This window comes from Sceloporus undulatus, chromosome 2 (genome assembly GCF_019175285.1).
Source record: "Sceloporus undulatus isolate JIND9_A2432 ecotype Alabama chromosome 2, SceUnd_v1.1, whole genome shotgun sequence".
In the NCBI taxonomy this organism is placed as follows: Eukaryota; Metazoa; Chordata; class Lepidosauria; order Squamata; family Phrynosomatidae; genus Sceloporus; species Sceloporus undulatus.
The window spans coordinates 25302805-25317442 of NC_056523.1; the positions used below are offsets into that span (position 1 = coordinate 25302805).

A 14638-nucleotide genomic window follows, 5' to 3' on the forward strand; every position below is an offset into this window, starting at 1 on the left:
GGAATTGTAGTCTATTGTGGCCTCAGAGCCATCACTGACAGAGAAGTCTCAATGTCTCCCAAACACTAGCATTCCCAGGATTCCCTAGCACTGAGTTAAAGTGGGTTATTATTCCTGCAGTGTGTGTGAGAGATATAAAAGCTAGGGACTGGATCTCTGTGTCCAAAACACACTGCTTGGACTGCCAGGGCTCAGTGCTATGGAATCCTGGGAATTGTAGTTTATTGTGGCACCAGAGCTCTCTGACAGAGAAGGCCAAATGCCTCACAGACACCAGCATTCCAGAGCATTGAGCTTTGGCAGTTAAAGGGGTCTCAAAGTGCAGAGCGGGGGGGTGGGGGGGGGGAGAAAAGCCAGGGAGTGTGAATGAGCTCTGAGAGGAGGAGGAGAAGGAGGAGGAGGAGGAGGGAGGGAGCCAAGGGAAGTGGCCAGGACCACCAGAGGAGCCCCTGCTTTTCCTCATCATTGCAGCCTTCTCACTGCTGGCAAGAGGCTCTGCCCCCAGCCAGGCAACGCCTCCATTCAGTCTCCTTTTGTCAAAAGAGCTATGGCGCCACAAGAAACTACAATTCCCAGAATCCCATAGCACTGAGCCATGGATGTTTAAGGGGGGGGGTCAAACTATTTCTGCAGCCTTTTGCAACCCCAAAGCCTTCTATTGTTTACCAGCAACTTGCAAGGCAAAATCTCTTCCTTCCAAGCCATTGAAAACCAACCCAAGTGGAGGGCTGACTGCTTCTTTCCCATTGGTCAGCTTTGGGAGAAATTTGCATATTACAAGTAAAGGTGTTTAGGGCCTCAAAAACGACCCTGTGATCAAGAATTACAACAATACTGAGTGGTAGACGTTGAAAAGAGGAGGCATTTAGACTCCCAGTGAAACAGGAACCATTTATGGCCTTTTTTTTTCTTTGCTCACTGTAACCTGGAAGGTCAGGCCTTTTGCAAGACATATATACCAAGTGGGCTGGCAATAGCTCTGAGTGGCAGATGTCTTTAAGACCTGCTCTCTAGGCTAAGCCAGGCAGGGAGGCGGGGAGGGTGGCACACAGCCATGGGGAGGGCTGGAGCTGTCTCCAGGGCCTTGCTGGGGGAGGAGGTCCCAGGGGAGGGGCCAAACTGGGATGGGACTGTGTGGCCCCACCCCAAACTGGGAAAGTCCCGCCCCCAGGCGGGATATGGCAAGCCTAGCATCCTGGATCCAGTGGCATCCCGACCTGTACTGTCACCCGGTGTGTCTGTGGGGCTGCTGGGGGTGCTACTGGAGTGGCAGTGGCCAAAAGTGCTCAACCTGAGGAAAATGGAGCAGAGGACAGAATAGGGGAAATGCAGCACAGAAAAACTAAAGATATAGTACAGTGGTACCTCGGGTTACGAAATTAATTCGTCCCGCCGCCGCTTTCGTAACCCGAAAAGCCTTCGCAAGCCGAAAACCCATAGGCGCTAATGGGGAAAAGCCGCGATTTCGTGTGAAATAGCGCCGAAAAGCACCAAAAAATTTTTCGTAACCCGAAAAAACGTTCGTAAGCCGGAACAGTTTTTTTGAATGGATTTTTTTCGTAACCCGGAAATTTCGTAAGGCGGCGCATTCATATCCCGGGGTACCACTGTATAGGAATACCTAGTTAGTCTAAATGAATTTTAGTCTCTGGGACCACATGAACTACATCCAAGGGTATTAAAAGAACTGGCAAATGTAATCTCAGAGCCACTTCTCTTTGAGAACTCCTGGAGAACAGGAGAAGTCCCAGCAGACTGGAGGAGAGCAAACATTGACTGCATCTTCAAAAAGGGGGGGGAAAGAGGATCCCAACAATTACCATCCAGTTAGTCCAAAATCAATACCAGGAAAGATTTTAGAGCAGATCATTAAACAGAAAATCTGTGAATATTTAGAAAGAAATGGCATAATTACAAAAAGTCAACATGGGTTTCTGAGAAACAAGTCATGCCAGACAAATCTGATCTCTTTTTTTGATAAAAATTACCAGCTTGGTAGATGAAGGGAATGCTGTAGACATAGCATATCTTGATTTCTGTAAGGCCTTTGATGAGGTCTCCCATAACATTTTTGCAAACAAGCTTGTAAAATGTGGGCTAGACAAGGTAACTGTTACATGGATTTGTAATTGGTTGACCGACCAAATCCAAAGGGTGATCAACAATGGCTCCTTTTCATCCTGGAGAGAAGTGACCAGTGGGGTTCCACAGGGGTCTGACCTGGGCCCAGTGCTATTCAATATCTTTATCATTGACTCGGACAAAAGAATAGGGGGCATACTTATCAAATCTGCAGATGACACCAAATTAGGAGGAGCAGATACCCCAGAGGAGAGAATCAAAATTCAAAATGACCTTAATAGATTAGAAAGCTGGGCTGAATATAACAAAATGGACCACAAGTTGAACATGTCAACAGTGTGATGGTGCACCTAAAAAAGCCAATGCAATTTTAGGCTGCATTAAGAGAAGTATAGAGTCTAGATCAAGGTAAGTAATAGTTCCACTTTATTCTGCTTTCATCAGGCCACACCTGAAATTCTGCACCCAGGTCTGGGCATCACAGTTCAAAAGGGATGTTGACAAGCTGGAGTGTGTCCAGAGGAGGACGACTAAAATGGTGAAGGGTTTGGAAACCATGCCTTATGAGGAGAGACTTGGGGAGCTGGGCATGTTTAGGCTGGAGAAGAGACTTTAAGTAGTGATATGACAGCTCTGTTTAAATATTTGAAGGGATGTCATATAGAGGATGGAGCAAACTTGTTTTCTGCTGCTCCAGAGAGTAGGACCCAGAGCAATGGATTCAAACTACAGGAAGAGGGATTCCACCTCAACAATAGGAGGAACTTCCTGACAGTGAGAGCAGTTCGACAGTGGAACACACTCCCTTGGAGTGTAGTGGAGTCTCCTTCCTTGGAGGTCTCTAAACAGAGGCTGGATGGCCATCTGTTGGAGATGCTTTGATTGAGATTTCCTGGATGGCAGGGGGTTGGACTGGATGGCCCTTGTAGTCTCTTCCAACTGTATGATTCTATGATTCCTTTGTTCCCATACTCCTTTCCCCCACCCCAATTCCCAGCCCCAATGTCTTGGCAGTCTCATAGAGGAAGACTTTTGTTTCTGAAATGTGTGAGCTGGTACTGAAATGTGTGATCTTTTTAATTCTTTGCTCAGCTAAAGGAGGGAAAAGCTTCTGGACCTCTTTTAGGAGTTGCCAACATGTTGCAGGCAAACTGGCAATGCACTTGAAATTTAAATGCAAATGCTGAACATCCTATTGAAGTTCAGACATTCAATGGTACTGGATGCAGTGATGTTTAAGGCAAAGGTAGAATGGAAGAGCAGTGTGGGAAAGGGGCAGATACCAAATTGGACAAATACGTAGGACATAGGATAGGACCTATATATGGTTTGATTAGCTTTATGTGATGCGTTTTTATATTTTCCTTAATACAAGCAGACAAGTGGCTAGGGTGGAGGATCCCTAGACTGCTTTTTCCCATGGAATGCTGTGGATTGTAGCTTGTCTGTCTGTCTGTCTGTCTGTCTCTTACTCTTTCTCTTTCTCTCTCTCCCTTTTCTGTGGAAGAGACTTCCCTGGGAAAGACAATCAAATTAGTTGAAGGCTCGAGCTTTACACATACTTACATGAAAATGGTTTCCTCTGAGCTCAATATGAAATAGTTCTGAGAAGACATGTTCAGGACTACACCTAAGAATGCACTACAAGGTCGAAATAGATGATATGTTAAATGTGCACATGCACTTAATATGGCCTTTCTTTCTTTCTTTCTTTCTTTTTGCCTTTAAAATGACAACTGGGTGTGCTTCGATCAGGACTGGGACTGCAATGCTTTGATCCTTATGAAAATCTACCAAAGTGGAAGCCAGAGGCGCGTTACAGACCACCCGTTTGGGGCGGCCTGTAACCGGCCCTTTCCTCGCCAGATCGGGGCCTCAGCTGCCACAATGGCAGCCTCTGAGGCCCCAATCCGCCACTTTCCAAGGCGCGGGAAAGCTGCAAAAGGCCGCTTCCCTGCGGCCTGGAAAGGGGTGTCCTTGGGGCTTCAAGCCCCAAGGACACCTGGCGGCGGCGGGGAGGGGGAGATTCTCCTCTGCGTCGCTGGCGCAGCCATGTAAAGGCTGTGCCCAGCGACGCAAAACTGGAAGGAGCTCTGAAACGGAGCTCTTTCCGGGGCCACAGAAAGGGCGCCCTAGGCGCCCTCGCGCAGCCCCACTACCTCACAACCGTGATGCCCTGTTTAGAGGCGGTGCGGTCATGACGTAGTCATGGTGGTGCCCGTGTGTATAGGGTGCCGCCATTTTGTACGGACTCGATCTGTACTAGAGTTAGGGGCATCAAGAAGTGACACCCCTTCCTAACCCTAGTACGGACCCAGTCTGTACTTTTATGCCCGTTTGTAACGGGCCAAAGTGACAAAACTAAGGCTGTCATACTTTGGCAGATCATAAGAAGGTATGAGAAGGCTAGGGAAGGTACAAGGCAGCAGAAAGAGAGAACAACCACACACTTGATGTAGGGACTCTATTAAATTCATGGGCTTAAATTTACAGAACCATATATATATCTCCCACCCTTCCCCCAGGGCTGGGACTAAGGGCAGCTTACAACATTAAAAAACACCATACAGTTAAAAACATACAAAAATAGTATATTAAAATAGAATTAAATTACTACAATAATTAAAACAAACTCCATACTAAAAACAACTACTTTAAAAAGATTAAACTGCTTAAAATACCTTAAAACAACATAACGACATCCCTGTTTTAAAAGCCTGTCTAAACAAGTAGGTCTTAGCTTGCAGCGCAAGGTTAACAAGGAAGGGGTCATTCCGGCCTCCCTGGGCAGGGAGTTCCAGAGTTTAGGGGCAGCCCCAGAAAAAGCCCTCTCTTGTGTTACCACCAGCTGCACTTAGCATGGAAAAAATGAAATGCACAGATATGTGATGGGGGACACCTGGTTGAATGAGACGACGTGTGAAAGGGATATAGGAGTCTAAGTAGACCACAAGATGAACATGAGTCAACAGTGCGATGCGGCAGCTAAAAAGGCCAATGTGATTTTAGGCTGCATTAAGAGAAGTATAGTGTCTAGATCCAGGGAAGTAATAGTGCCACTCTATTCTGCTCTGGTAAGGCCCCACCTGGAATACTGTGTCCAGTTCTCGGCACCACAATTAAAAAAGGACATTGAGAAACTGGAGCGTGTCCAAAAGAGAGCGAATAAAATGGTGAAAGGTCTGGAAACCATGCCCTATGAGGAACGACTTAGGGAGCTGGGGATGTTTAGCCTGGAGAAGAGAAGGTTAAGAGGTGATAAGATAGCCCTATTTAAATATTTGAAGGAATGTCATATTGAGGAGGGAGCAAGCTTGCTTTCTGCTGCTCCAGAGAATAGGATCTGGAGCAATGGATGCAAGCTCAAGGAAAAGAGATTCCACCTCAGCATTAGGAAGAATTTCCTGACAGTAAGGGCTGCTCAACAGAGGAACACATTCCTTTCTTGGAGTGTGGTGGAGTCTCCTTCCTTGGAGGTATTTAAACAGAAGCTGGATGGCCATCTGTTGGGGATGCTTTGATTGAGAGTTCCTGCATGGCTGGAGGTTGGACTGGATGACCCTTGTGGTCTCTTCCAACTCTATGATTCTATGATGGTGGTGGGATGGAGAGAAGGACCTCCCCGGAGGATCTCAGAACCTGGCCAGCTCATATAGGGAGATACAATTTGCCAGATAGCTGGACCTGAGCCATATAGGGCTTTATAAGTCATCATCAGCACTAAACATATCAGTTGAAGACAGGTGGTCTTGAAGAAGTCTCATCCATGTGGTTGCCATGAGTTATGGTTGATTTGAGAGCAGTTTTCACACCAGGACGATTGGCAGAGCTATTGAGGGAGGGTGGGGCTTTGATACCCTCCATGATGAGACTAGTATTTTTAAATGATAGCATGGTCCAACAGACCAAGCTGTGGCACATGATGGGGGGGGGGGGGAGTCAGTATATAGGGGCAGTACACCAAATTTCGCGTCTGGTCTCTTTCTTTCATGGTTGGGTATCAAAAGAACAACAACAACAACAACAACAGCTATACCCTTATTTTGTTTCTAGACCCCTGTCACCCAGTGCATTCCTTGCTATTCTTTGTTGCTTTGTAGAATGTAAACATGGAGGCCTGTTATAAATATTCTATACACTAAAAAGGATACCTATCCTGACCGATCCTCCCAATTTGCAGTTACTGGGAAGCAGCCACTGTGATCAATGGGGGTCTGTTTCCTGCCAATTGGGAAACTGCTAATTGACAGTCCCGCCACCTCCTTTGAGGGATCTATGATCTGAAAGGCAGAAACAAGACTCCTGCCACAATTTTTGCTCATACTGGAGATCCTCTGCCTGAAGAGTAGGTGGGACTGTCAGACCACTTGTTCCTGATCAACAAGGGAACAGATCCCCATCAACTGCAGCAGCTGCTTCCCAATAAGGGCAGACTGTGGGGTTTTCATGGACTCTAGCAGCTACATAGGGGTTGTGACTACAAAACAGTAATGAATACATAATTCTTGGTTACACATTCACAACTGCTGAACAGGATTTCAGTCAGACTCTTTCATGTATCAGGGTTGCCAGAGTCCCATCTTCCCCACCTTTGCCTCAGAAGTGGTCAAATTATAAGACAATTGCAACTGAAAAAGAAAATGTAGCCACACAATCACACAACAGCTGCAGCAGGATTAACACAGTGAATGCATTTGAAGTACCCAAAGGTCCTTCAAGTCCCTGACAGGCAAGAACATGAACAAAGAAATCAGTCACAAAACAATGGGATTAGGTCAGATCAGGTGGAGGGGAAGACCAAGCTAATAGGCTTTTCTTTAAAATAACTCTCTCCCCCAACATAAAAATAGGAGAGGGGCTTCCCAATAGGTAAGGCTCACAAAAGAGATTTATTTTAACAGAGACCCGAATTGGAAGACCTTCCAGAGGCAGCTGTACTCCAACGATACCAGCAGCAACAACAACAGAGGTCTATGGTACAGGAAAAGACTAACAGATTAATTGTGGCACAAGCTTTGATGGAATAAGCTTATTATGAGGCAATAAATCTGTGTTTAAGTTGCTACAAGGCTCTTTGCAGAGTGGGAGGTGCCATTTTAACATGGGACTGGGAGAGCAAGAGTTGCGGCTCAGTGGAATAGTATACACTTTTCATATAGAAGACACTACTTGGTGCAATTCCTGTTGTCTCCAGCTAAAAAAGATCAGATAGAAGGGTGATAAATCCACTTGAGGTTTTAATCTGAATTTAAAAGGAGTAGATAGATTTCAACACTGTGGGTTTCTCCTTTAAAGTCTGTAGTAAAATCTGGAGCAGATTCACTTCCCCACTGACATGGAAGCCACCAGTCACCAATGCCAGCTTAAGTACCTCCAGAACCACTTCCAGTAGAAGCAGACAGTACAAGGCTCGATGGACCAATAACCTAAAGCAGGATAACATTCAGCAGTTGAGCAAGCAGAGTACAGTTGGCCCTCCACTTTTGCTGCTTTCACTTTTGTGGATTTGATTATTTGCAGTTTTGCTTAATATATCTTCTCCAAGGATCTCCAGGTCTTCTGGCAGGATATAAATAAATCTTTCATTCATTCATTCATTCATTCAGCTGGGGAATGGGGCTAGGAGGAAGATGGTAGTAAATGCAACCAATCCATGGACGTTGACAGAACAAGAGACATCTTCCACTTCCACTTCTTCCAAGGAGCTTTTCTTTTCTGCCTGCCTCACAGTACAAGGCAATTGTGAGTGTATGGGTAAGTGTGCATGTAGATGCACACATGTGCACACAGCACTGCCAGAAGCATGGGAACCCTGGAGCATTTGCTTCCATGGGACGTTTGATCATGCAGTCTTCTCAGTTGCTTGTTTGCTCTTCTCAGGGCCTGGGACAAGGCCCACATCTCAATAGGAGTCCCACTGCTATTCTCTGAACTTTTCTGGCCCTGATCCTCCTTGATATTGCTGCCTGTTCACTGGCCATCTCCAAGCATGCAATCAATGGTCAGAATGAGGAAGTGGAGCAGCCCTTGTGCTTCCCTCTTAGTAGACATTGATTGATATCCTGATAGTGACGTATGTGCACATGCAAGTAAGTCCTTCTTTGGACAGGGCATAGTGGGCCATTCCCTTGCCCTTCACTCCATCCAAAACACTCCTACTCTCCACAGGATCGCCTGCTCCTCTTTCCTTCTAGAGGGAAAGAAAAGCAGGGGGCAGGGTAGATTCAGACCACAAAGATCCAGATGCTCTGAGAAATCAGGGGAAGAAAAAAGTGGATGCACTTCATTTGATTTTGCATCCTCATTTCTTCCCCCACCAAACTGAGACTAGCTGCTTCTTTGTAGCAACAACAGGGGTGTAAAAAGGAGAAGGGTCTGAGAGAATGGTAAAGTCCACAGAAAATTCCCACCTCTCCCCTCACCCCCCAAAACCTGGAGTTAACACTAGCTTGTCCTTTCTGACAATGCCCTCTTTAAGTAGCCACAGAACATGAATTCTGTTTATAAATTTCTCCCCCCCCCCCTTCAACCCTCAACAGCATTTTAAACTGTGGATGCACTTCCAGGAGTAAATAAATACAATAAAAGTTGAGCCTCCCTTATCCAGAATTCCAAAATCCGAAAAATCCCAAAATCTAAATTTGTCCTCATGGGTGGCTGAGATAATGATACCTTTGCTTTCTGATGGTTCATTGTACACAAACTTTGTTTCATGTACACAATTATTAAAACTATTGTATAAAATCACCTTCAGGATATGTGTATAAGTAAATATAAGGTGTCTATGAAATGTAATTGAATTTGTGTCTAGACTTGGATCTCATCTCCAAGGTATCTCATTATGTATATGCAAATATTCCAAAACCTGGCAAATAAATAAATAAATAAATCTGAAATCCAAAACACTTCTTTCAGATAAGACAGGCTCAACCTGTATGTCCAATAACAAACAAGAATGGAGAAATAATATACAAACATCACAACTGACATTATCGTATATGGCAGGTGGGAACTTTCCAACCTGTACCAAAATTCAGTATTTTAATTTACCAGACTTAACTAAAAGAGCATCTGATGAGATGAATATCCAGGAAATCTGAGGTTCACAATATCACCTATTAGTACATTATTTGTGTGACTTATTTGAATGAAAATATTTGTCATGCACAAATTCACAAGAACCCTTCCAGGAACCACCTTTACAAAACTGACTCAGAAGATGGGCTGAATTCCAGCTTTACCACCTACACAGTTGTCAGTTTGAGGCCCACCCTGTTCTCTTCATTGGCTTTCAGAAATCTTTTCCTGCCTCCCCTGCTCCACCATCATGGCTAATTTATCCCTCTGATTGGGTAAAAGAATGCTACTTAGACCACATGTGGGACCAAAGTCCATGGCGCCGTCTCCACCAGACTACAAACACAGAGCATAAAAACACCATTACCTTCTTCCCATGAGTTGCTCCCATGTTTTTAGGAGTTCGGTGTTGTCCCCCGGCAGCAGTTTTAATGTCCTTGATTTTGTAGCATATGCGTTTGTGTGTGAGAGAAAAGAAGTTGTACTACATGAGTCGCTTAATGGGTCCTTATTATTCTGCCATGCTGTCCATGCCACCGTATGTGGACAGACACTTCTTGTATCCAGTGCTGGAAAGGGTACCAAGATGCAGCATCATGCAATCCCATTTACATGCAGAGTAAGAAGAGCAAAAAAGCAATGGCCAGATCTTCAAAGTAGTGATGATAAGCAAAAAAGTTTTTCTTTGACGGCTTATCCTGGCATGTAAAGAATTCATTTTTTTACCCTTATACACCTAACGACCAGCTTGTACGCTGCCAGAGAATCCGCACAAAGACAGCTTTCATGCTGCTGGAGCCCAGCTTCTAAGCAGAGTTTGTCATTGTGAAAGCCTGTTGAAGATTAGAGTAATCAGACTTGACACAGCAAGATGTCACATAGAATGCAGAGCCGATCGGAGAGAAGAATTCAACCTGCGTGGCACAGTTGGGCCCCAGCAGCAAGAACAGCATGAGAGCTGAGCGCCTTCCTTGCATGGGGATTTGTGCTATCTACTCTCCCCTCACCCCGGCCCCCTGCAGCTCCACTTGTGCCTCACCTCAATGCAGCTTTGGTAAAAGAACTTGAGAAAGAAATGTTTCTGAGAAGCACTTCAGGAGCATAGGAAAGCAGTGGGTTACCGCGGTTGATCAAACATGAGTTACTGCTTGGCTGTATCACAGACCTGCTTGGCTTATGAGATCAGAGAGCCAAGAGATTCCTGAACAACTCCCCACTTCCAATTCTTTCTGCTGCCCACAGAGAAGAAGCTTAAACTGCGGAGTTGCATAATGTGAAGGCAGCAAGCCACAACCATGAAGCTAATGAGGCTGGGGGGATGGACATAGGCCTCTGCACTGTCCATGGTTTTATATATACTTCTTTTGCAGGGCACTACTATACACATCAAGTTAAGGTGTTATTCTCAGGTAAGCAGGTACAGGATTGCAGCCTAATGTAAATTGTTTTGCGCTGCCTGATAGCAGCTTAATGATGTGACACATACTCTCCAAGTGTCCTAATCTCACAGAGACAATCCCAGTTAACTCTCTGCTTTCCCACTTTTCAGAATGTCACCCTTCCCAGTAGGCTCAGGCAAAAGCAAATTGCTGAGCCTCTCCTAACTTGTGTGTTCTTCCTCATTTTAATAACTTTCACCATCTTAATAACACTCTGTTGTTTTGCCATGTGTCCCCTTTTTCATCTGTGAAATGTTGGAGGGTATGGTGGCACAGTGATTAAGGTTATGTGCTATGTGAGTTGGATTTTGGCCAGTGTTCAAATAATGGAGGAACTTAATGCAATCCACCAGCTTTGGAGGACATAACAGCAGCAACAACAAAAATAAGGTATGTGTTCAACTTCTCTCACTTTGTCACCCAAGCTCTGCCCTGGCCTTAAGAAAGCAGAGTCTCTTGTAAGACTTTTTCACACAAGGCTTGAAATCTGAAATGGACTCCTTTGGTTGCTGGGGGCTCACCAGTGTTTCCACCTATGTGGCCTGTTTTCTGCACTTTTTTCTTTCAAAATCCACCCCCCCCCCCCCCGAGCCATAAATGTAAGACAACTTCAATGCCATTGTAAAACCACCTATCAATTTCTTGGAAAGAATTTTACGTCATGCAAGTGGAACAGAACATTCCTCACATCCCTCCCACATCCCCAAAGTAATCTTTGAGCACTGGAGCACACTTCCATGGTCATTTATCGGCATATTGAGACACATGTGCAAACAGCTGCCTGGAGATGGAGCAGAGGGGTGGAGGGAGTCGGGACAGCTCCAAGGCCAAGATACTCTGGCCTGCTCCCAGAGTATCCTGGCTCATCCAGACCCCCACTCTAGGGTTGTCACTTCCTCCTTCTTTCTCTTTGAGCCTCCCCCTTTGGGGAGAATATATCTTTGCTTTGTTCTGGGGACAAACATGAATATGTGATACATTCAGTGCATAATTAGAAGCAGTGCACCCTTAGGTGGTGAAATATGTCTTTCTCATAGCACCTGCTTTCTTTCACTTTGCATTACACTATGTTCTGTTTTAGAATTTGTTGTAAGAAGGTAAAAACAATCTGCACCTCTGATTGCTGAGACAGATCTGTAAGGATGATCCCCCAGCTCTCTGTGAGAGGGAGTGATTTAACACAAGCTGAAAGCGCATTAGAAACATTTATAATAGTCTACCCTTTATCTACAAAATTTAGAATGTAGTGACATAATGCTTATAGGTATGAAATGCCAAAGATTTCACTGGCAGATCTGTCTGAAGACGCCTGCTTTACAGCACTAACTCCAGCTCCCCACCCTCCACCCAAGAAACTCAGCCTCCTTATTTATAGAATCATAGAATCATATCACAGAATCAGAGAGTTGGAAAACAGCACAAAGGACCATCCAGTCCAACTCCCTATCATGCAGGAAGACCAAATCAAAGCACCTCAACAGATGGCCATCCAGCCTCTGCTTAAAAACTTCCAAAGAAGGAGACTCCAACAAGGGATTGTGTTTCACTGTTGGACAGCTCTTACTGTCAGGAAGTTATTCCTGATGTTGACCTGGAATCTCTTTTCCTGTAGTTTGAATCCACTGCTCCGGGTCCTATTCTCTGGAGCAGCATGCTCCATTCTCAATATGATACTCCTTCAAATATTTAAACACCTCTTAACCTTCTCTTCTCCAGACTGAACATGCCCAGCTCTCTAAGTCTCTCTCCTCATAAGGCATGGTTTGCAGACTCTTCACAATTTTGCTCATCCTCCTCTCGAAATGCTCCAGGTTGTCAACATTTGTTGAATAATGGTGCCTAGAACTGGACACAGTGTTTCAGATGAGGCTTGACCAAAGCAGAGGTCTGACACTATCAGCTTTGCAGCACTAAATCCAACTCCCCACCCTCCACCAAGGAAACCCATGGGCTGTGCAACCGGCCATTAAGGTTGGCCTGGGTGTGGAGTTGGGGCATGGCATCCATATGATGCAGGCCCTGACTTGCGCCATACACAGCTTTCAGCATATGCTGAAAGCTGTGCCGGAAGAGCCTGTCGTGTGCCCCAGAAGAAATAATAAGGTGTGCGCCTGTGGCACACGTGCACCACTGTACACCATAGGTGCGAGCCCCATTACTCCCAATGGTGCTCCAGCACATGCAGAATTCTCCTTATGTGGAGGGATCCAGAACAGATCCCCGCATAAGGGGAGGGTTCACTGTACATTGCCACCTGAATTTCCTTGACACTTCTGCCAGATGCCAAGCCTATGACCATGATATTGCTCATCCACAAAATGATCATCTTGCTATTTCCTATGGTCTGTATCTCCCTTGTTTCAGTTATTCTGATGACCTTTCCTCCCTCCCCTCTGTCTCAGTTCTTTTGTTTTAGGGAGATGATAGACTGTGACCTCTTACACCTGTTTTAAGGAAGAAAAAGTTGTGGTATTGAGATACAGTATATTTACATGACATATTTAAGAACAGGTTGATGCCCTTGAGCTGTTATGACTCCATCCCAAGTAGCTCTGGAATTTGTAGTTTAGTGAGCTACTTAAAAATTCTGCTAAATCCCAGGATTCCTTAGGATGGAGCCAGAACAATTGAAGATACATAAAAGTGCCATAAATGTGTAGTGTAGCTGTACTGTAAGTAGCATGGAATCAGATGATGCATGGTGTAGTGATATGAGTGTTGGACTGTGACCTTGCAGAAGTCGCACTCTCCATCCCTAAGAGGAAGACAATGGTAAACTTCCTTTGAATAAATCTTGCCATGAAAATCCTATGATAGAATTACCATAAGTTGAAGTCGATTTGAAGGCAGATAAATACAAATCTTGGGTCACTCTCCTGATATAAGTCCTCCTTCTACCTACTGGAACTTCATGGAACTCTCCAAAAGGAAGTTCAGTTGGTCCCTTATGTGATCTCCTTTTGCTGGCAGGCAAAGACCATTTTACTTAAATGGGCCCTCAGTCTTGAACTGGTGAGGATAGAAGGATGTACACCGAGTTTGCTATTTAGAGGCATCAATGGGACTGTACTGGGGGAGCAAGCCACACCAGGTGACACCCTTAACCTTAAGAAAGAACCTCTTTATGGAGGTGGGGCTTCTGTGAGTCACTGGGAGTGGAGCTAGCAGTCTGTCACTATATAACTGGCAGCAGTTATATAAGCTTTCAAACTCAGTCCCTGCACAGGAAGCAGAAGGAGAGCTGTGTCTGGGAGAACATCCTTGGATGCATGGTGCATTTTTAAACTTGGGTGAGTGTGTTTGTTCCTGATCTTCCCAGTGTGGAGGGTTCATTCGCACTGGGGCTGGCTTCAGGGTTAGCAGTGTGTTTGGCAGGAGTCAATCCAGCTTCAGAAAAGGCTGCTTGAAACCAGTTCTTAATTTGAATGGGCTGTATTGGGTGGGAGAGTGCCAAGAAATACCAGGCACTGTAGGCTATATTTCAGAGGAAGGAACTGGCAAAACCACCTTTGAGTATTCCTTGCCTATGAAAACTCCATGATATTCATGGGATCATCATAAACTGACAGGTGACTTGAAAGCACATGTTGTTGTGTGCTTTCAATTCATTTCCAACTTACAGTGAACCCTAAGGTGGCACAGTGTTTAAATGCCTGTACTGCAGCCATTCAATCAAAACCATAAGATTGCGAGTTCAGTACCAGCAAAAGGGCTCAAGCTTGACTCAGGCTTGCATTCTTCAAGGTCACTAAAATGAATACCCAGATTGTTGGGGGCAGTTAGCTTACAATCGTAAACCACTTAGACACTGTTAGTTCAGTATGAAGTGGTATATAAATGAAGCTGTTTGTTAAGGTGAACTTACTATGGGGTTTTCTTGGCAAGTTTATTGAGAGGGGGTTTGCCATTGCCATCCTAAGAGGCTGAGAAAGCGTGACTTGACCAAAGTCACCCATTGGGTCTACATGGGTGAGTCAGGATTTGAACTGTGGTCTCCAAAGTCATAGTCCAACACTCAGATCACACACACACACACACAC

At 45.1% G+C, this 14638-nt stretch overlaps 1 protein-coding gene across 1 annotated transcript in view; it reads right to left on the reverse strand.

The window, feature by feature from the left end:
• FAM107A (family with sequence similarity 107 member A) overlaps window positions 1–10112 on the reverse strand; it is an 80324-nt gene extending 70212 nt beyond the window's left edge. The window contains exon 1 of the mRNA XM_042447895.1: window positions 9527–10112. Coding sequence (XP_042303829.1) covers window positions 9527–9550 — 24 coding nt within the window. The 5' untranslated portion in view covers window positions 9551–10112. The remainder of the gene's footprint in view (window positions 1–9526) is intronic.
• Window positions 10113–14638: the final 4526 nt, after the last annotated feature.